The 23,593-nt window shown below is 41.8% G+C and overlaps 1 protein-coding gene across 5 annotated transcripts in view; it reads left to right on the forward strand.

Moving 5' to 3' along the window:
• Positions 1 to 15,104: 15,104 nt before the first annotated feature.
• The window catches only part of zbbx (zinc finger, B-box domain containing), a 47,494-nt gene continuing 39,005 nt past the window's right edge, over positions 15,105 to 23,593 (forward strand). For all 5 annotated transcript variants that reach the window (XM_068584023.1, XM_068584024.1, XM_068584025.1 and 2 more), the window contains exons 1-3: positions 15,105 to 15,295; positions 16,236 to 16,365; positions 16,822 to 16,935. In XM_068584023.1, the coding sequence (XP_068440124.1) occupies positions 16,301 to 16,365; positions 16,822 to 16,935 (179 nt within the window). In that variant the 5' untranslated portion in view covers positions 15,105 to 15,295; positions 16,236 to 16,300. The remainder of the gene's footprint in view (positions 15,296 to 16,235; positions 16,366 to 16,821; positions 16,936 to 23,593) is intronic.

Consider the following 23,593-nt stretch of genomic DNA (forward strand, 5'->3'; position numbering starts at 1 on the left):
TATCCACAGGAGAAATAAGACACGCTGCCCTCTGACACACACACACACACACTCACACACTCACACACGCACAGAGCAACGTGCAGGATTTAATCTTCAAGCGTTTTTACACAGCCATAAAGATCACTTGAAATTCTAACAAACTGGATGAAGAGAGTGAATATTAGGAACAACTCTAATAACCAATCAAGATTGTGAGATGTAGATATCTTTAATTTGAGCAGCAACTTCTCACATACAATGCGGAGGCGGAAAAGCAATTACAAGCAGGCAGGTTGATGTTGATTTTAATTGGCGCTCTCGCTGTGAGCTCCACCTGTTATCGTCAACAGCCAACACACATAAATGTGGAGTCGTCAGTCCTGCAAAACTCTCTCACTCAGTTTTATAGAAATCCCTGCTGCCCAAACACCAGTTCCTCCTCCAAGTTCTTGTAATTAATTGGTTGAACAGTTTTAGTGCGAGGAGCTGATTGGCAGCAGTTAGTAAAATGTGTTTTATTATGATGATGATTTTTTTGCAGAAGTTTTTACCAACACTCCGAAGAAACTTAACATGGAATCATATTTTCACTCGTTTATCGCTTGCTTTCCACCGTATTCACGTCTCCTTCCTTTTCATGGTGACAGTTCCAGCCTCTGGGCTTATCCTAATTGTCATAGAAATCGTCTAATATACTTGAGCTTCATGCACTTCCAAATGAAAGCGTTTGTCGGCACAGTTCTATTTCCTAAAAGATTCATATTCACACTTCTTTTACCTCGTTGAGGTTTTACGGTTTGATGTGCGTCTCTGCTTTTCGTCAGAAAATCCTGTGGCGCGATCTTGGAGACATTTTTTTAGGGTTTTCGGCTGCGAGTGTGAACAATGAGCAGTCGTGGAAAGATGTATTCATCCGGCTGTGCCGGCCAATCGGTTCATCGTTTTGATCTTGACTCTACAACTACTGGATCGCTTGTCCTTACATTTGGTACGGACATTTATGTTTCCCCTCAGGATAAAAAAGTTAAAACAAAACCAGCATCAGGTTAAAGCAACAAAACCATTTGATAAAGTTGAGAAAGAAATCATCAGGCTCAAATAAAAGTGTGTAAATATGCAAAACTAAATAATATATAACTAAACATGTCGCTCATGCTCCCATTCAGTGCACCTATTCTTTCTCTCTGTTTATACTTGTGTTTGTATGCACGGAGTGTATTGCAATTATTGTAATCATAATTGTTGTATTCATGACATTATGTAATCTCTAACATTGTAGATTTTAATTTGACCATCACAACATTACCCATTGATTTTAATGGAGGAGCAAATTATCTTTCGGTAACTTAATAGCCTTTGAACTCCCTACCATACAATACAGAGTCAGAGTAGAGCCTGCCTGCTGCTTTTCACGTGTGATGTGCACATTTACATACATGATCAATTTAGTCATTAGTTTCTTCTCCCTCATCCTTGTCATTATCCTCCCTCAAAGCCCAAAACATCTCAGGCTGATGATGGATTCTAATGACTGTGCTCGCCGTCGTTATCATTAACGTGAGCTCTACCACACACACACACACGCACGCACACGCACACACACACACACACCAACTCAGACAGTCAGAAATAGAAACAACACAACACCGGCCACTCAAATAAGATGTGGTACATTACAGCCACCTCCTCGTCATCGACAATTCAAAGTAGTTCCAGCGAGCAATGTGTGCCCAAAAAGGCCCAATTAATCTAATTCACTGTGTGTAAAATATGGGACCAGAGCACAACTGTTCTGTGCTGAAAGAGTGGAGTTAAATTGCTCGGAAGTGGGCTGATGATGCTAGCCCGCATGCCCCCGAGCCTATGGCAGTGTTAGCATTTCAAATTGAGTTACACGCTAAACAAGCAGAGCAGTGCGCGAGTGCTAACTCATCTGTTTACAGCAGGGTTTGTTCTCTCAATGAGCGTGTTTGGGGAGGAATTTTTTATTTTATTTTTTTTTTTGCACGAGTGTGCTTATGTGCTTCTGATTCTTTGTTTTAGTAATGTGAAAACAAATTACATTCCTCTGAATGTGTGTGTGTGTTTGGGTGTATCAGAGAGAGGGTGAGAAGGTGTCTGTGTGAACTCTTATTTCCTCCCGTCCCCTTTTCCCAGGAAACGCTCATCATGTAAATCAGTCAGCTATTAGGAGCTGGCTCCTCTTCCTCTGCTTTCTTATGAAGATGAATACGAACCGAGCCAGTGAGGAAGGAGAGAGGCGAAGAAATGAGATGAACTCTGATTTAAAGTGCACTGCTGAACGATGCCTCTTGGTGCAGTTATCTGTGTGTGTGTGTGTGTGTGTGTGTGTGTGTTCACATAATTTGCATGCTCAGCTCAGTAGTGTCAGTCAGCTTAGTTTTTGAGGCGTCGTGATTCAAGTTGTGGGAATCACATCACACATGCGCACACTTTGCACACATTGCAACACTGTGCGTATGAATCTTCATGATCATTTGTGTGAGTCTATAAAAAAAAAGAAAATTAATTCATGATACCATTAAGTTGCAATCCCACAGCTCATGTACATATTGCTGCCAGAGATTAGATTCATTTATTGGCAATTTTAACTTATAATTGAGGTTGTGGTTATTGCAAATATACAGTATTCTGTGTGTGCATCATGCATGTTTCACACACTAATTGGCCTGAAGCACCCGGCCTTGTAATATTGTCTTATCTGTTTGAATGGTGCATAAATCTCTCTTCATATGCTCCATTTTTTCCCGGATAGCTTCATTTGTATGTATGAGTTTGGTGGCATGTGAATTAGTCCAAGTCTGCGTGCACATTGCAGCTCAGGCTGCCTTATTGCAGCATAATTACCATAAATCAAATTTACATTTGTCATGTAATTTAGTACTCATCTTGGTATTGTTAATTTTAGCATCTACTACAGATGAGATTTATTGTCAGACAGGTTACTGGAACACACACACACACACACGTGTATACCTCCCACACATGTCTCAAGGGAGCTATCATAATACCGCGACAGTGTGTGAACATTTGACACTTTGGATGCAGTATTTCACCCCTCAGCATTCGTTCCGGAAACCCCACACACTCTTTTTACTCGTCGTCTCTTGCGTGGTTCCCGGCCAATTAACTCGGAGCTAGTGTTATGACTCAGATAAGTAGATTGTTGGGATGCACTGCGAGAACTCATCCACAGAACGGATGTCACCACAACACCTCCACACGGGCGCTGTTCCCATTTTTATGTTTGGTTGTGAGATGTTTCAGGCAATTAAAAGACGTTGACCAAATCAAGAGACTCTAATTACCTCTAAAAGCATCGAGCACTGTATGTTCAATGTAGACCTTTTATTATCTAGATGTTCTCTCACGGATCACAGAAGATTTAAGTGTAACCTCCACCTCGAGGAAAATAAACTCCTGTCACAGTAAAACATGGTCCAAACTAACACAAGATGCCAAAAATAACGCGAGTGAGCTAGTTGGACAAACCCATAAATAAAACAGTGTCTTTAAATAACTGCAGCCTTTGTCATATAAATATGACAACAAATTAAAGGAAGACTTTGCACACTTTGTGATCATTGTTTGCGCAGACTGTTTGGTGTTTGGTGTGGTCTGTCAGTGATAGATAACACACACTCGTTGGTTGCTTTTGTAGTGCAGAAACCAGAGAGAAGAACCGATGGATCAAACAGAATTTATCCATCCAAGTCTTCCATTTACCAAGCATTAGCAAAGGTCATGTCCGTTATGATTCAGAGCTCTTTTTTTTAAATTTCTTACTCTAATTCCGTCCATAATCACAAAACAAGTCCAATTTGTGATGATGGAAAACCAAGATACAATGATACTTACGTTGTCACTTCACTTTTTCCTTATAAGCCAGAGAGAGGGGGGAAACCATTTGGGGATATTTAGAAGAAAGACATTTTAAACAATAAGAATGTAGAATGACAGCAATAATGTGATGTAATATGTGAAGCCTTTCCAGGAGCTTTAAAAAAAATCTCTCTCACACATGTCCAAAAGTGCAATAATTGACAGCCAAACTGCTTCTACTTCTCTTTCAGTGCAACTTCATCATCTGCCTGCAAAATATTGGTTGAACTAAAAGTTACACAAACTCATCTGTCCAATAACAGAAGAGAGGTTTTGTAGTTTTCACTGATTTTAATTGCCAAAAGGTGTCAAAAAAGAAACCAGCAACAGATGCCAACTGTGAAAGTATACAGTCAGACAAAGCACAACCAATTTGAATACTTCTGCTGGGGAAGGATAAATACCACAGAAGAGCTGAATCTCAATCCTCAACCTGCTGATGGAGATGAAGACGAGTGCAGAAGTAACGACAGCTGCCCGTGACGTGCTCATAACTTCAGATATAATGTCATATTTTTACATACAGAAGCATGCTGGCTAATTCAAAGTCGTTATAAGTGCAGCATTAGTCTATTAGCCTTGTCTTGCATTTTAATTTAACTCATATTTCTTCACATTTTTGAATCCTTGTCATTATTATACATGCATATTTACATTCACACAGTGGCTGCCATTTTGGCAACGCTGGATTTGTTGGCCCTGAGGTGATAAACACAGCGACATTGAACAAAGAACATCTGCAAAATACAACAAAACAACATTTTTGGAAAGATTTTTGCTCCTCGGGGCCGCTGTAGCTGACACTACGAGATTTCAGTCTAGCCCAGGGCTTGTCGGCTTGTAAGTGCTGTGGGATCTATAATTGATTGAAAACAACTGCATTGTTTTCTTAATTTGTGGATATTCTCTAACTTTTTGTTTGCTTACGTCAACCTAAACCTGTCTGCCGGCTCACCCGTCTGCTACCTATCTTCCTGTTTTTCTGTTTATCAAAACAGCGGATTGAACACGGATGTTGCCTGAATGAGTTTTTAATTGCATTATGGCCACAGCCGCACTTGTAAAAATGGAAATGACCGGATATTATATTTTTTTATTAGAGGCAGAGGGAGAGGGAGAGAGGGGGCGAATGGCGGGGAGAGGCTATTCAACCCATTCTAGCATTTTATATACAGGAACTGCAGTCGTATGAATGACGATCACTCAAATCAGGCTTATGTGCTGTGTTATTGTCACCCTGAGAGGAAGCAGTGTGAGTGTGTGTGGGTGAGCGTGTCCGTTCATGCACAATTGTCGGAACAGTAAATTAATGCAGGACAACGTCTAAAAGACAGGAACTGAAAACAAAATGTGTTTATGCCAAAAAAACACATAAATGTGCTATGAAACTGCATATCATATCTAGTGTGTGAACGCTTGCATGTGTGTGCATGTGCATGACTACATTTGTATATCCACTCGAGTGTTTTATGTGCATGTGTGTGTGTGCGTATCTGGATCGTATCAGTGCAGGAGGGTTGACTTACAGCGGGGAGATGCATGCGATCAGAATGCTGAGCAGCAGTTTTTAACCGTCTTAATATTGAAAAGGGACTAAGGTAATAAATTCACTTTTGACACTGTGTGCTGCTTTCCTGGGGTAGGATGCTACTGATCAGCAGGTACACGCACACTTTGGTTGTAAATACTGATGCCCTCATGAGTCAAAACAGGTTTCTTTTACACTTTACCTGCCCGAGTCTGCCAAACGCAGAGCAGAGGAAGAGAATGTTGGTAAAACGAGGCGAAGCGTGGCGAGGACTGAGAAAAAGGGCTGCGTGATGAAAGAAACAACATAGTGATGGAAAGAAACAAGTGAAGGAATCGGCTATGAGAGAGGAAACAAGAGGGCAGAGATGAGATGAAAAGAAGAGAGGACAGAATCAGTAGATGGAGATAGGAGGATGAGAGGTTGACTGGCAGATGGAAATGTGGGAAATGGGGACGTGAGTGTCGAGAGGTTAGTCAGGAAGGGGAATAGATAAACCGTATGTAAACAGCAAAAAAGAGGATGAAAGTGAGGTGAGGAAAGGAGGCGAAGACGAGCAGTGAGATGAGTAGAACACACACTTTAACTGTATGTCTGTGTGTGTGTCTTATTAGCGAATAACCACAACACCAATCTGTACGTGATTGTCGTTTTCAGTTTTTGTACCCTTCTCCATCATTAGTGTGTTTTTTCTTCCCAGACTTTCATCTTTATTTCTGTCTCCACTCTGTTGAGACACTGTTGAGCTTCTTGACTTTTTTTGTGTTACAAAATCTCAACAGTTGGAAAGCCTGGGAGCTAGAGTTTGATGTTGATGTCTGTCCTCAGATCTAGTGTAAAGGTAAGTTGTAGCCCACACGGAAATAAACTTGAATATCCATATTCTGTGCACAGTCCCGCTCCAAGCGCAAGTAGTCGGGACTTAAACATCCAGCGGTAAAGATCCCGTGCCATCTATAGGCAGTTTAGAATAGAGAATGTGGCATAAATATTTATATATTATTACTATTCTGGTACCATAAGGCTCAGTTCTCCTTAAGGCCACAGTGAGCTCTTCAAAGCAAATGGATTTCTGAGTACTTTAACATATATTATAAAGCCCTGCATTTTAAAAAGCCTGTATTGTGTGTGTGTGTGTGTGTGTGTGTGTGTGTGTGTGTGTGTGTGTGTGTGTGTGTGCGTGCACTTGCATAGCCCACATTGTCTTTCTGAATGCTGAAAGCCCTTTGACTGAATGACTTTAGTGTGGAAATCTATGGAATAGGGCACCTGCAATTGGAGAAATTGACTGCTCCAGGCTGGCGGCTTAACTCCTTTCATTTGCTTCAGGCTCTGCCAGCACAGCAGCTCACTAGTGTGTTGCCTCAGAACGTGGTGTGACAGTTTGGCCCTGCGGTCACATCCCCATAACTGATATCCCCTAATAATCTCCATCCTCTTTCCATTCAGCCGCTGACTGGAAGCATGTGTGTGTGTCGTGAAAGTATTATAATGTGTTCAGAGGCTGAGATAAGAAGGGAAAGCATGTTGTGGGACGGAACATGAGACAAATCCCAAACAAGCAATATTCACAGATTTTAGCTGAGATTCAAATTTTTTTTATGCGACTGAAATATTGAAGCCCTCCATCTGCCTGCAGCGTGTATCTTCTTCCAACCTCTCCTCACCTCCCGTTCAAGGTTTTTTAAATTCGAGACAAGCTCTCTCAGATCTCTCCGTTCATATCTCTCTCACTTTCTTTCTTTCTTATCTCCTTCCTCCTGTGCCCTTACACCCCTCCATGTCCTCTTTCTCTCCCCCACATCCTGTCTATCATTCCTGCCTTCCTCGGCCCGGGTAATCTCCGTCTATACTGCGTCTCACTCGTTCTCTCTCATCTTCCATCCATCCTTTTAATCTACTCTCTGGCTGCAGCTTGTTTCATTCTCTCTTTTCCTACCAGTCCCCTCTTCCCCTGTCCGTGCATCTGTAGCACCCCACTCCACCTCTCTTTCTCTTTCTCTCCCTTTCCCTCTCTCTCTGCCTCGCTCTGTGTGTGCGTGTCTCTCTCTCCAGTGGTCCCTCTCTCACTGCCTGTTCTTCCATGAAATTAAAGCGCTCTAAGCTGCTGTTTAATCAGAGCCTGTTTGGGAAAGTGCTGCGATGACAGAAACTGTCCATCCCGAGTGCTGTGTCTATGTATGCATGTATGTCATACTGTGTGTGTGTGTGTGTGTGTGTGTGTGTGTGTGTGTGTGTGTTTGTGTCCATGACTTTAATTATAAATGATGAAGAGATAGTAAATAGCTTCATGTGCTACATTTCTCCATGGGTTTTCGCCCATGTGTGTGTGTGGTGATAGATGTGATTAGATGGCCATTAATCCATAGATAATCAGTATCAGCAGGTGCTGTGGCCTGATACAGTGACGATTAACTAAAAATCTGAATTGTTTACTGGTGGAGCTGGATAAATGAACACGGATCCAAAAAGCTAATTAAATAGCATTTGCCACCACTAAACAGTTTATGCCTCGGTGTTGGATCATACGGTGGAACTGGGGAAGGGAATCCAGGATTGGAGCCTGTGAGCTGGTGAACGTAACTGACTGCTGTGCGTTATTTGCCTGTCTTTCCCCAATTACACTGATCTGTTTTTGGTGCTGAAAGGAATAGTTTGACATTTGGAGAAATACTCCACACTTTCTTCCCGAGAGTTGGACGAGGAGATGGATACCCCTCTCATGTTTGTGCATTTGGTCTTGGACCAGGAAGTGATTTGCTTTGCTAATTGTTTTGTTTGTGTTCATATTAAATATGATACAATGTGATAATTGGTGAACTTTAGAGGCACTGGTGATTGGATTTTTGGACTTTGGACAGAACTAGGCAAATTCCCCCTGATTCAATTCTTTAGGCTAAGCTAAACTATGCTAAGATAAGCGATATAAGAGTGGAATTGCTTCTCTAACTTTTGTCTGGAAAACAAATATACACATTTCCTAATATGTTAAACCATTTATCAAACACAACTCAGACGGAATTGACTGAGGTGACTAATGCTAATGTTAATGCTAAACTCGTGCTCTTTTAAAATGGTAGGCGGTTATTTATGGTGCTCTTGGTTCAGGTTTGACGTATGAGCTGCGTGCTTGGTATGGTTGAGGGCAATTTTAAATAGGTTTTTGTGTGTATGTAAATATCTCTGTCTACATTATAAATTGTAGTTTATTTACAAAACCTCATATTTACAAAACTAGCTCTTATCATTGGTACAAAAGAATCTTTGCAAACTGCTTCATCCGCAGCAAACACAAACTGACAGGTACAAACAGTCATATCAGATATAATTAAACAAACACAGGCATTAGTCAGAAGCTGTTGCTGTGTACATGGAGCACACAGGGAAGTTGCACACCGGTGAACACGCAGACACACTCATTGAGGCATGGGCCTCGACACCAAAGGAGAAACAGACATGATTGATTTGAACTGGTTACTTGCTCCTCATGCACGCATGTTAAGATCTAATAAAATTACAGGCATACTCAGCACACGGCTGCCCTTTTCCGTTTGTAAGTTATAAATGTGCTTGTGACAAACATGCGGGAAACAAATGACATGTCACTAGTGATGTATAGTGCGGATCCCATCCGTAGAAGTATCCCAGCACTGCTTGAGCAGGGTGACCACTCCCCTCCCTCAACCTGTGAGTAGAGAATGATAGCTTAGGACGCAGCAGTCATTCTTCCGGCCATAGCCGTCATCGACGTGGCACGATCAATCCGTGACATGTACCACACATGAGCTCTAGATGGCAGTAGAGGTGCAGCCCACCGACAGACGTCTGTGGCCGTGAGCGTGCGCTTATGTGCAGGTGTGTGCGTGTACCTGCAAAAATCTGTTTGTGTTTGTGTGAGCGAGAGCGGGAGAGAGGGAGGCGAGAGTGATCAAGCGTTCAAAAAAAATTCCTGCAGTGAAAGGTATCCGAGTTTTATTTTACCTGTGTTCCCACGCACAGTGTTTTACAGACATTGGAGGGAAAATTGTCTATTCTAAATCGTGTTCGTGCCACCATTTGTCTCTATAATCCATGGCAGAACAATAGGCTGATGTGATCAAACAGTATCAGCTTGTTCCCTGGTTATTAAATGTCATGTCTGACCCAGATTCCTTTGCAGCAGTTACTGTCACACTCACTACCTTTCCTAGAGTGGGATATAATAGAATGGGGTGAAATAAATAAAAAAGCAATGACACAATTTTATTTCAACGCAGCTTTAACAAGGCAAGTCAGTGCTGCTGTCAAACCTTCCACCCGAGCCAAAATTAGCAATTCATCATCGTCCAGTGGAGGATTGTGGTTTACTGTATCCTCCTTCATGTTCCAGTCTTTCGACACACCTTTATTTCTCTGTTTGTATTTGTGATTGACTGTAAAAGTGATTACCTCTGTCCTGTTTTTGCTTTCATTTCTTTCTTTCACTAACCAGCCGTAACACCACCAACTGTCAGATGCTCAGCGAGCTTTGATCGATGTGCGTGATCTCCATGTATGTACTCTGTCTGCGTGAGTGTCTCGGGGGTGTGCCACAGAGAGCCATCAGCATAAGCTACCATGATGGAAAGACACTCACACGCTTTCCTCCATATCCCCCACCCTCTTGCTCCCTCATCTCTCGCAATCATCCATCCATCTCTCCCTTCTTCCCTCCCATACTCAACCTCTCAATTTCTCACTTGGCCTTTGTGTCCAGCCCTCTGGCCTCTCTCCCTTCCTCCAGAGCGCTCATTACCTCTCTTTCTCAGTGACATCCAATGTCTGGCTGGCCGTCGGTTCCCGACACCTCGATGTTCTCATCTCTGCGCCGCTGTCTCTTTTTTTCTTTCTGTAACTCATACTGCGACTGTCTTTATTGCTTACTCCCTCTGCCTCCACTCTAGTTCTTCCTCTCTAATTCCCTATCTTTCCTTCCATACAGTCACCTCCTCACTATCTGTTGGTCAAGCTCTGTGTTTCAGACACTCTTTTTTCCTCACTCTATCCCTGCTGCTGTCTCTATAATCCGTGGAATGTGCTTTGTGTTTCCTTTCTCTGGCACTCCGTAGAGTGCCAGAGAAGTTAATGATGTTAATCAAAATGTGATTTTTAAAGGTCTACATGAGTCTACTGCAAATGTCATATACCAGTGTCAATAACTTCCACATGCACACACGTACAGTATATGAGCCTGCAGTTTACACACCAGCTAATCACACACCCGGTGGGACCTTAAGCTGGAAGTCAGGGGAGAATGAAGACATCATTAGAAGGGAGACAGTACTGGACTCTTTTCATGATGTCAAGGACATGAACAAGTATTCCTGTCCATGTTCTCGTCCCACTGTGGCCCAAAAGTAATGTCACTGAAAGTCATTCTCTGCTCTGGTCTCTGTGCCCTCTCATCACATCGCTGAGATCTGTCCACTGAGTACCTCTCTTCACAGTCGTGGCCTCAGTTTTTTTTTTCTTCTTCTCTTTTTCTCAGTGATGAGAACCTCAGTGAGACGGAATCTCATTATTTTCAGTGGGCACTGCTGTTGGATGTTCCACACAGCAGTGGGAGTACATTGCGGTTGTGGCCTTTGAAATAACTATTGCCAGAATTTAACAATTATTTTGTGTGGTTTTAACAAAAGGAGCTCAGCAGTGGTTGTGGGCGGTTGTGGGCTCAGCAACAATACCAGCCATTAGTAGAGTTTTATCATCATCATTAGGCGTGTTAAAAACCATTGGAATTTACTTGAAAACAAGTGATTTACTTACAGCCATGTTGTTTTTTTTCTGTTTTGTTAGAAAATGAAACTCCAGAAACAGCTATTGTTTATGACCGCATACGGTTAATCACTGTATTCTTTTTTTTTTTTAAAAGGGAAGGGACAGTGTTGTTCACCAGAATAAATGAAAACAACGGTGTCATTTTTTGATATCTGTACTGTCTCGAAAACAACTCATCAGCACCATTTTCCCCCAGAATCATTGTCACCATTCCTTTCTCCTTTAGAACAGTTTTCTCACTGATGTCTTCAGTAGAAAGTAGCTGCAATAGAAACTATGATCGAGGTGTGTGGATTATCCAGAATATCTGCAACATTGTCTCTGATGTTACATTTTATTTATGTTATTCTTCAATGCTGTGAGCCCCACAAATACAATTCTATTCACATCCATATAGGCCACTTTCATGGCAGTTATCCTTACTTGTGATGGCATAAAAAGCACTGGTGGAAGTTATAATGACGGCTCGGTTTGTATTGCAGTAAGTACGCCACAATACACAATATGTGAACCCCGGTATCGACATATTAATTCAGCCATCATTAATGAACAAATCTCTGACATTGATGATCTTTTCTTAAATATGGATACCATTGCATTATTGGAAATGTAGTATGGCTTGAATAGGTGCATTACTGTTGATTGCTCGATCTCTTTCAGCAGTACTGCAACGTATGAGCTGTGAATCTTGAGCGATTTCTCATATTAGGCTGCCAATGAAGTAGTAGTCGTATCATGAGATTAGATTGGTTCTATTCTTTGTTTTGACGACATACTATTATCATGCAACCTCACTCCACCATAGGTTAGTTGAGTTGACTTCAATTACTATATCGCCCATTCCTTTGGATTTAGGGCACTTTAGTTTGATTTGGTGCGATAATTCCAGGTCAGGCTGCAGATAGTTTAAGGCTAAATGATTTCCCAACCTTTAATTTTCAGTGAAAGGCAGTTAATAGACTCATTGGTTAAAGCTGTTGCGTGACAGTCAAAGCAAGAAGGTCCTGAATCAATGGCCAGCTGTTTATCAGTCAAAGTCCCCACCATCTCTTCTTGTTGCTTGCTCTGGTTTCCCCCCAAAGACATGCGGATCAGGTGAGGTAGAAGATTGAAATTGCCTGTTTAAATTTGCCTGGTGTTAATCCTATGATGGACAGGTGACCTGCTTCCCTACCATTTGTGCATGCAGGGATAGTCTTCACCCCCTTGAGAGTAGAAATAAGTAGGCAGAGAGGATGATTGTGTAAAAGCGCCCAATCACCTTTTTCCAAGGTTATTTAACAATTTCTCCATTATTTGGTCAATATACTCCCAGGATTAGCTTCTACCCACATGTACATACCAGGAGTCACAGAAATGCTGTTGACTTTAGCCGGCTGACGACTTTCTCCCTCTTTTCTTTTGTCTCTGTCCCTGTTGCGACCACTCTGTCATTGCTAAAAGGTTTTCCAACCATTGCCAAACAGTCAATATATATCCAGCATTAAGCTACGGAGGAAGGTTTAACCCAGCAGATGACATTCAGTACAGCGCCATAATCATTGCCTCCTAATGAATTAAATAGCCCTGACATTTCACAGCACAACGCTTGTCCTTTTCCCACAACTGCTCTGCTGTTGTATCCCTCCTTTCATGCATTCTGTCGCTCTCTTGTTCATGTTCTTTCCATTGCATTGCTTTTTCATGTGCCTTCTGGCCTCTTGCTATGCCCCCCTTCCCTCTCCCCTCCTGACTCCCCCTTTCTTTTTATATCTCTCTCTCCCTTTCTTACTCCTTACCTCTCTTCTTCTTACCGTGCGCTCATCGGTATGCTACAGCACGCCCAGCTGTCTACGCAGAGAGAGAGAGAGAGAGAGAGAGAGAGAGAGAGAGAGAGAGAGAGAGAGAGAGAGAGAGAGAGAGAGAGAGAGAGAGAGAGAGAGAGAGAGAGAGAGAGAGAGAGAGAGAGAGAGAGAGAGAGAGAGAGAGAGAGAGAGAGAGAGAGAGAGAGGGAGGGAGGGGGAGAGAGAGAGAGAGAGAGAGGGAGAGGGAGAGAGAGACTGAGAGAGAGAGACTGTTTAGCGGCAGAGACAGAATCCAGCTGGAGGGTCACGAGTCATGACCCTAAACGACCATCCACGCTCACACACGCGCAGGCATGCTCAATAAGTCATACACTCACACTTCCCTGATGGCAGGAGCAATAGGTCATATGCCAACAATGTAGAGAGAGAGAGAGAGAGAGACAGAGAGAGACAGAGAGAGAGCGAGAGAGACAGAGAGACAAAGAGAGAGAGAGAAACAGAGACAGAGAGAGAGAGACAGAGAGAGAGAGACAGAGAGAGAGACAGAGAGAGAGAGACAGAGAGATAGATGGAGTATATGTTCACTGCTTGCTGAGCCTTAATTGTCCTGCGGTTTTGGAGGGGATGACGGCAAAGAAGAAGTAGAAATGCAAAGAGGCATGGTCGGCAGTAGAGACGGCTTTGGCAATAGCGTAAGAAAGTTTGTTTTGTCCTGGAATACAGATGAGTGCTGGATGGATGACTGCCTGGCTGCAGTGTTTTGGGACAGACAGATAGAGATAGATTCATAGAAAACACAAACAGAGCTTATGGGTCTGTTCTAGTTCTCTCTGTTAGGTGTGCTTTTCATTAATTTATGTATCTTTGTACTGCTTCATAAGAATTTATATCCATAGGGGAAATTCATATGGTTTAATAATAGCAATAATATATTTAAATATTCTGACAGGGACACTTGGCAGTGCCTTTTTACTGTTGAATAATTAAGAATGATCGGCAATTGTGTATACACTATTCCCACTTATATAATAAACACAATGTGGTTCTGTTGTCCTGTACTCTTATGGACACACACACACACACACACACACACACACACACACATTTTCTCTCACGTTGGTCTTGTGAAATTCTTTCACATATTTATCTTATGGGGCGAATGGAAATGATTTTGCTTCTGATCTCTAATGCTTGTCATCATGAAAGTCGACTCTTGAAAAAACAACAAGGGGTTCAAAGCTTTAATCAGAGCTATAACATGATGCTGTGAGGATTTTAATCAGAAGGGAATTCCCGCTGCCCGTGATTACCAAGGCAATAGGGGACTTGATGACTTTGAGTCCGATGTTTATTCCCTGAGCAAACAAAGGCATTCAATAATTATTATTTTTAAGAAATGTAACATAAATCAACAAATTCATGCAGGGAAAAGTTCACAACAAGAAACCAGCAGGCAAATGTATGACCAAAACAGTCTGCTGTAAACCCACAGCTATCGCGTGAAACACAGACTGTACAGACTTGTTTGAGATCTCACGAGAGCAAGGCGGCCGTCAATTTTAGAGCCAGGCACTGCAGTAACTCTCCATCAACTGCGTGGCCCAGTGCATGATGGGAAACACCTGGCTGTCACCACATCACAGAGCTGATTGGTTCTTAGATTAAGTAATCTATAAACACCACTGTTGTAGAATACTTAACTCTCAATTGTTGACTATTAGTCTTATGTCTGATCTAAAAACATATCTTGTGTGGTTTGTAATACAAAATTGTATTTATACCACACACACAACTAGATGTAATACATTTCACAGGCAGACATAAAAAGAACAAAGAATGCAACTGCACACTTATGAACACATATGAATCAATCCAAACATGATCCGTAAACGATAAGTAGACTACAGATTGGAATTAGCAGGAAGTCATTTTTTCTGTTCATTCCTGTTTCTATTTTAAAGGCAGCCAAACTGTCCGACTCGACCGCAGTTTTTGTCAACGCCTCCTGCTGCTCCCGCATGCTCTCGTCTGGATTCCAGGCGAGGGAACCAGAGCCAGCTGCTGCGGAACTATCGCGAGACTGGAGTCAGTTGCCGTAGTTACGACAGCCCAACACAAACTTCCCGAGCGAGGTGGCGACTGGAGCGTGTCTCCGGCGAAAACTTTGACATATTGAAACAGAAATTGTAAATTATTGTACTTTATTTATAAATGTTATTACAATACAGCGTGACAATTCAAAAAGTGTAAACTGAATTGCGCTATGACACGCAGGTAAACCAAAGGAGAACGAGAGCGTGAGGTAAGTTAACGCTAGTTAAAGCGAGTGTTGTGTTATTTTGCTGCTTCCGCAAAGCTAGTTTTGGTCAGGAGCAAGACGACAGTGCCACAGGAGAGACCTGGAAACCAGCTGACATATGCTTAGCTATCTTTGGTCAAAACCTCCCCCCTAAAGATGTCCACTATGGTTGACAAGGGAATTTGAAGCTAGTGTGTCTGTCACCTGAACGTCAGAAATTGACATTAAATTGTGGGTCTGAATAGACCCACAATTTCATGTCATGGCAGGGAAAGCACAGGTGTGATTAATAATAGCAATCAAGGCTACGTCCTTTTGTTTGCCCTGATGTTATGTGTATTATTGGTGCAGCTTCCAAAAGGCTATTTAATGTAAATGAGCCATTGAATAAAAACGCCCCCTCTGGAAGAAAGTCTGTAGCTATCATGCAAGCTGAGTTCAATACAAGTTCAGATTTTCCGCTGGCGGCAACTGCACTGCTTTACAGTCTTGTGGGCGACACTTTTTTTATATAGGGTACTCGCAGGTGAAATGTCAGGGTCTTTTTTATGAGGTTAAACACCTTGAGCGAAACTTATAGAAGCTAATCACCTACACTTACTGTCACTTTGCAATCTGCTCAGTTTCTTGCAGGTGTGGCTGCTGTGCCATCACTGCATATATTATATCTCCCTTATTGGCTAATTTCTTTAATTGGCTTTTACTGCCTAACAGAGTTACCAGCCATTTGTCAAGCACATACGTCTGCCAGATACAATTTGAATGCACACGGTCACTTGTTTTAACTACCTCTTGTACATTTGACCAAATCTGTCCGTGCTATTTCGCTTATTTCATTGCAGCAGTATTCATTTATGGCAGTATGTGATTTAGACTAGGCCCAGTGTGATAGCCATTTTTTTTTTTTTTACCATTACAGTTGTTGTTGTTGTTTTTATTGCAGAAGAGACACTAAAAAAGCAAAGCGCAAAACAGAGGAGAAATACCTGAGGCCTCCAAAAAGAAGACATGAATTTAAATGACTTTCTGGTGCTTCCTAACAACAAGGCCAAATCCGTCAAGCTCAATGCCAGGTAAGATGAGATAAGATCAATGATGTGATTTAAGGCATTTGGTAGAAGCCCATTAGGGTTACTTACAGCCATACTGTTTCCATCCGTTTCCATTTCAATTCTGCCGACAGAAAGCGTATTTCACAAAATGCAGTTTCAGACAAGATAAACCTTATGACCGGGATTTCAATCTGATTCGTTTTTAGTGCAGTGCATTTGTTTTCTTCATAAGACCCAATGCAAAATAAAGTTTGCCAACAGGTAATTGACTGGATTAAAATCTGTCTTTTTTGGGGACCCTGATCCAGTGTCTCATTGATGAAAACATTGATCAATCATGGCAACAGAGATCTCCTAGTGCAGTAGATGCATTGAACATATTGATGGAAACTAGGCTGTCCGATCTGACGGAGGTCATTCGGATGATTGATTGTTGTTGATTGATTGCACATTATGTGAGTGTCTGTGTTGCCATAGGAACCTGCGAGAACTGCAGATGGAGACTGTGACTCTGGGCCTAGAGAGCAGAGAGATGGAGGAGAAACTGCAACAGCTGAAAGAGAGCATGAGTAAAGAGAAGAAGGAGAGAGGGTGAGTATCAGTGTTACAGTAGGTGTACTAGAAAGGAGGAGAGGGGAAGGAGAGGTGACTAGGACGGTGAGAATTGGAGGTTGAGAATGGAAGTAAGACGGTAGCTCACAGAAGGAGGCAATATGGTGAGTGAAGAAGTGAGGCAGAGAGAAAGAGAGGGATAGCGAGAGAGGCGCTTACTGCACAGATTTTTTTAGTGCTCTTTGTGTTGTTGCACTCCTTCACTTGGAATATCTGTATTATTAGTTTGTTGCGCTTCATCTTGTGGAGGATTTCATGTTGTGAACCCCACTCGCAACACGGCTTTAAGGATAAAGCTGTCCATCTGTCACTCTGTCTGTCTTTCACACACTAGAGTTTTCTCTACACGCCGGATTCACATCAATCTGAGTAGTAGGCTTTATACAGTATTTGATTTGGCATGTACTGATATTAAAATTATACCATTATCTTGTTAACAGTGTGATCAGACTTTTCCTTCCTCACACACCATTTGTTTAAATTAAATTCTGTTTAAAAATCTTCATTAAAAACAGACAATAGTGCTTCTAACAGAGTTGTGCAACTAAGTTAAGAATAAGTTTAGTTGGTCACACTTATGATTACTATGTCGGTGTATGCCTATTGTAGGCGGAACCTGCACATCATTTAAAAGGTGTCCCAGTCTGAGCATACCTACCTCGACCGCACGGCGGATACAAACAAATTTGGGTATATTGCGAAGTACAAAACATTATACTTTTACAATTGAATGTGCGAATACCATAAACTTTACTTAACATGAACCAAAGCAGTCAGAAGGATATCACTGGTATAATTTCTTCTCGGAGACATCGCTATCTCATCAGCCATTAATAACACAAAAAACCTTGATCGCTTTGATTGAGGTGACTTCTCCTATTTTCATGATCCTCCCTCACCACTCGTCGTCAGTTCTCACCGGATTGTGTCCCGACTATAGGAAAAAGAGTGCAGCCACTGAGTAATAGAGATAGATGGAGGAAGGGACTAAGTGAGAAAGAAGGGGGGGTCGATGACTTCTCTCCCTATAAAGGTCAAGAAAAGGTTGCTGTGGAAGTAAAAAGGGAACAGTCAGAGAGTTGAAAAAGACAGTCATAGATGGAGTAGGCTCATGGCCATATTGTGGACTGTTCCAAAGGTCAGTTGAGCCATACTAAAATTGGTCCTAACACCTTGTATGCAGCTTCGCGAATAAAAGAATGAGCGACGTAAAACTACAAAGGGGATGCATTTGTTGTTAACCAAACCTTCCAAATAAAGTTAATAAAATGACCTGTATTGAATGACTCAGTTATCTCATTTGTTATCAGTTTTTCTTCCCAGATTTTCACAATTATAACCTAATTTGTACCTGTCCGCAACGTATTTCGCTTGAGCTGACTTTGCTTGGCCGCTGTAATTGCTGCTATATTTTAAACAAGGCCTTAATTTTTTTGCATGGTATCATACATTAACTGTTACAACTTTTTGGAGTAAATGCAGGGGATTTACAGAACCTCATGGAAGCGGTGTTACCTTGCAAATTATATGAAAGGATTAAAAATGCCTTTATCATATTTACTACATTTTGAGAGGCTAATGAATACAATAATGGTAAGAATTACAAAAGTCAGTGATACAAGTGAGAAGTGACTTTCAGTGTCATACAGCTATGTGTGCTGTTCTTGCACTTCAAAACAGATGGACCGTATGTTATCCCCATGATACGAACCAGCCAGCAATCCTATCACAAGCAGCTGCCTTTTACCTTATAAATGGAGTTTTTAGTCTGTCATCTGAAAACAAGAAAATATTACATAAAAACACAACAAAAAGTGCTTTTGTGATGAAGAATACAATATTAACTTCATAACAATGTAACAAGTTCAACTAGAGAGTCCAAACCTGTAGCAGTACAATCCATTTGCAAATGTTTGGGACAGCAGTGTTCTTACTAACACCATGATCCTGGCTCTGGTGAACTATATAACTGCATATGTAGATATGTATGTATGTATGTATGTATGTATGTATGTGTATGGCCCATAAAAAGATCACACAAAGGCAGCGCTGTTAATATCTAACAAAAACATGAACCTTTATCTTCAGATGAACTGGTATGGCAGCAACAGATATTATATTTCATCCCTGGGACCAAATTATATCACCCAAAAGGGGTTACATCATATCTCAAAATGCCATGGAGACATCAGAGCCAGTGGTAAATTACTAAAGGATGATGACAGACATTGTCCGGCCAGTCATCTCGGGAGTTGGGCTTCAAACTGCCAAGATTACTTGCCGGCCTCACCGCCTTGCAGGTCCTAACATCTCAAAAACGTCAGAGCAAATCTCCAGAAGGGAAAATCTATGGACATATTGACGGAATATTTAAAATCTCAATGGTTTCTCTTTCTCCGAAAAGTTTCAAAAATTAATAAAGTGGCATAATGGCAGCCCTAGAAAGAAAATTACAATATCTCCGAAACTATCCTTGGTGAAACATGCACATTTTTGGTTATTTGGACTGTATTGGGCTGACTCTGGACTTTTGAATTGGAACAGGACTTGAGATGCGACTGATGCCGTTTGACACGTCCACATAAAGCCTTTACAGATAGGGACTCGGAGACAGTCCTCTTGCATTTACTGCGCAAATTGATCGGAAGCGTTCGAAAATGTACTTTTCTGCACACTCTTTCCAAGTTCTCAGTTGTCAAATGACAAATGATCAGTATCATCACAACAAAAGAGATTGTTTTTTCAGTTATCCTAACAGTTGGCAGAATACAACAGTGGGGCTGTTATGTGTCAGTGTTTTGGCTGCCAAAGGGCCTTATCTACTTCAGCTGACGCATGGGTATCAAACCTGAATGAATGACATAGAAAGGCTGTCACACTGAGATTATGTCATCACAGTCTGACACACACACACACACACACACACACACACACACACACACACACACACACACACACACACACACACACACACACACACACACATTGTTAAATGAATAGAAAACAAGTCGGAATTTAATTGAGCTTTATGGCATTCTTTAAAGGAGACAAAGAGACAAACAACACAGGCTACCAAGAAATTATACTGGTGTGTGTGTGTGTGATGTTTGTGTGCCTGTGAGAGATTATTTTTGTGTATAAGATGATTAAATATGAATGCGCATCTTCAAATTATTTTAAATTGGATTGGATAGCACACACACAGAAAATAGCATTTATTTTCTCACCGCATTTCATTACAGAGTATGTACCTGGCCCATTACTATGACTATTATCCAACAAATTAAGATTGAGGGGCATCCCTGCCACGCGTGAGCAGGAAATGAATTTGCTGAATGTAAACAAACACTGGTTATTAATCGGATTGTTTTATTTGCCATTCCCGGTTTACCTCATTTCATCTCATTTCATTAATAACTCAGAGATGTGTTATCCAATGTGAAGTTATGGAGAACAGCGTAATAGAGCTGTATATCACAATATATGAGCACATAACTCACAGACAGCTTTAGGGAGATGCAGACTATGTATATTACCCATAGACACCTTTAAATAGTATCAGGCAGGAAAAAGGTTACACACACACACACACACACACACACACACACACACACACACACACACACACACACACACACACACACACACACACACAGGTTTACAAACAAACCCATTTCCAGTCAGCACTGCTAATAACAATATCAGTGATTTAGTGCTGAGGTATGATAGCTCCACATGACTTATTTCTATTGGCTGAAATATATACATCATCACAAACAAGGAAATGCATACTGTAGCTTATAATTGAAGGTTAATATTCTTTTTTTAGAGGATGAGTTGTGTGTCTGTGTATGTCCTTGTGCTGTTGTGTTTCTAAGTGAAGCCTATGGCTCTAATTAAGAAGCCATACATCAGTATGGGGAGAGGGCCGTCGCGTCCAGGCTGCACAAACGATAAGCATATAAACACAGTGTTTCCTGTCACACTGAAGTACTGCAACATTTACCGCTCCACCAGCCCCTAGATAGGACAAGGTGTGTGCGTGGCTGCCTGTGTGTATTTTTGATAGCAGTCCCCCATAAATAATGGCACATGTATTTGTGTGTGTGTTTTTTTCAAAACACTTTGCAGGTTTCAGAGAGTGCTACACTTTGTCGGTTGTGTTCGTCTTGTGTTCCCTAATCAGTAAAGACACTCTCAACTGCGCTGAGCGACGAAAAAGAGCCAAAATACGTACGGAAGAAATAGAAGAAACATAATAAGTTTATTAAAGATTCAAAGAACAATAGTTGGAATGCTAAATGAAATAAAGCATTCCAACTAATAAGCCCGCAGGAGAACATGAAGTTGGCTTGCAGCATTGGGTCTATGACCCCATGCGGCTGAAGCCACACTTAATAAACACAATGTTTTTAACTACTGCCAATTTCAACATTCTGCCACTGCTTTATTAGTTTGTGTAAACCCAGCTTGTTTGTATATTTGCTGTCTGTTGGTTGACAATGAGCAGAAGATGGGATAAGAAAAGTTTGTAGGAGATGCGATGAAGTTGAAAACCGAACTGGGATCGAAGAGAAGCAGTCATGGAGTAAATTACATCGTTAGAAAATAAAATAAAACGGATACACATGTCCTGCCAGGCTTTTACAATTGAACCACACATGAACCTAGGTGCAGTTCACTCCTACCTTTTATCTGAAGGCTGTTCAGCCAAGCAGCAGTTCGTTAGATGTGAATTCCAGGAACAGTTAATTGAAACATCTCTAATGATAAAGTTGAAAACAGTTTCTCATCACCTCCTCTCTGACTGACATGGGAGAAAGTAGACAAGAGTGGTTTGGCGTTAATCAGGTGCTGTGATGTATGATGTGAAGGTTACCTGGATTTTCTTTAAGCTTGCTCCTTGACTCGCTTTCCTTCTCAGAACATGCGTCTTTGACGGGCCTTTTGCTGTAGATCTTTAAGCTGTGATTTCTGCTCAGGCTGTGCCGTGTGTGTCTGTGTTATGTGCCACTCTGTTTTCCTCTCGCTGCTTGTCTCTTAGATCGCAGAGCTCCCGGACTAGATAAATTGTTCGTCTTTGTCTTAGAGTCGGGCTACACAAACACACACACACACACACACACCGTTATGTACGCACCCAAAGAATAGGCGAACAAATTTGGTTTGCTGAGAGGAGGTGCAGTATAATCAGTTTGGGAAAAGTACACAGGCGATAATAAAGCCAGACCGGCGACTTGGGGCAAACTCAGTACATCATTCATTGTCTTGGCATGCCCGACTCCCAGATTTAATGTAGCTTTGTCTTAAGGCCTACATATCTTACAGACACTAGCTCTCGCCTTATCTAAAAGTACAGTTGAGGTTCCCTATTTTCCTCCTCGGCTGGCTCTCTGCTGTGTTTTCATCTCTATCGGCTCCTTTTACTCTTTTGCTCGTCTTATGTTTATTCCTGTTCCGTGTTCTTGTCTTCTCTACTGCACGTGTTTCTCGACTGCAATTCTTTCGCTTGGCTCTTCCTATCACCTGCTTTTAGTACGTGTGCATTCAGTACATGCACGTGTGTCAACTCTGTGACCTGACACTGCTTATGCCGTGAACTCTGTTAACGTTTGTGTTTATAGGATCCCAGTCTCAGACTTTCTTGCCTTTGGTAAGTTTATATCCAGTTACAACCCTCAACGTTTTTACCCTGTCCACTCATCTCACAGCGGGAGTTTGGGGGGATTGAGAGAAGACTGGATTACTTTGGTATTAGACTTCAGAGGTTGTGTGCACTCGTGTGTGTGCGTGTGTGTGTGTGTGTGCGTGTGCAGGAGGCAGATGTTGTCAGTTCTCCCTTTGGGTGAGGCGGGTCGGTTAAAGGTGATTGCCGCATGTCAGACATGAGTGTTTCCATGGACGACAGGTGGTGTTTGCCTTGGTCTCCTCCTGTCATCACAATATATGTCTGTTTATCATTTAGGAAATATGAGCTAAGCTAATGTGAAGCTGCACTCCTCATTGTGTTTCCTCCGCTTTGACTTTGATAAGGAAATGTTCTTTGACGAGGTGGCATTTGGTGTCGCGTTTGATGTTTGTTTTCAACCTGCAAATTGTGTGACTCAGAGGTTGTCATCTGCTATCCATCCACTTCACGGCACAGCGATGTGTGATAGGAGTGCGTGAGTGTGCATGTGTCTATTTATGTGACGATCTGTGTAACAGGTGTTGTCAGGTCACTTTAAGTCTCTTGCCCTCTCTCTCTCCCCCATCCTCCCCCGATGGAAGTCAGTGTGTTCATATTTGTGTGTTTGTAAAAGAAAAAAACATTAACTCTGGGAATGTGTAAATGTCTCTATGTTCCTCAGAACAACTTTAAGCTTTTTTTGTTTTGAAGTGTGTGTAATTTTGTGTCTGTGTGTATTAGATAATCAAATCTTTTCTAATGCAAAGTCCACAGAGATGCACCAACAGACACACACACTTTATCTCTCCAGATTGCCAGTCCTTAGTGGACACCCTGTCATCCTGCACCGATAGGGGTGTGCCTCAACTGTCTCCCCGGGCGACAGTCCAGTTGCCAAGGTAATGTCGCTAGGGTGATTACCTGACGCCTAACATCAGTGTCAGCCCAGCACATCGATGGCGTCAGGGG

Source organism: Clinocottus analis, unplaced genomic scaffold, assembly GCF_023055335.1.
Source record: "Clinocottus analis isolate CAN_PGR_092001 unplaced genomic scaffold, fCliAna1.0.p SCAF_2, whole genome shotgun sequence".
Taxonomy (NCBI): Eukaryota; Metazoa; Chordata; class Actinopteri; order Perciformes; family Cottidae; genus Clinocottus; species Clinocottus analis.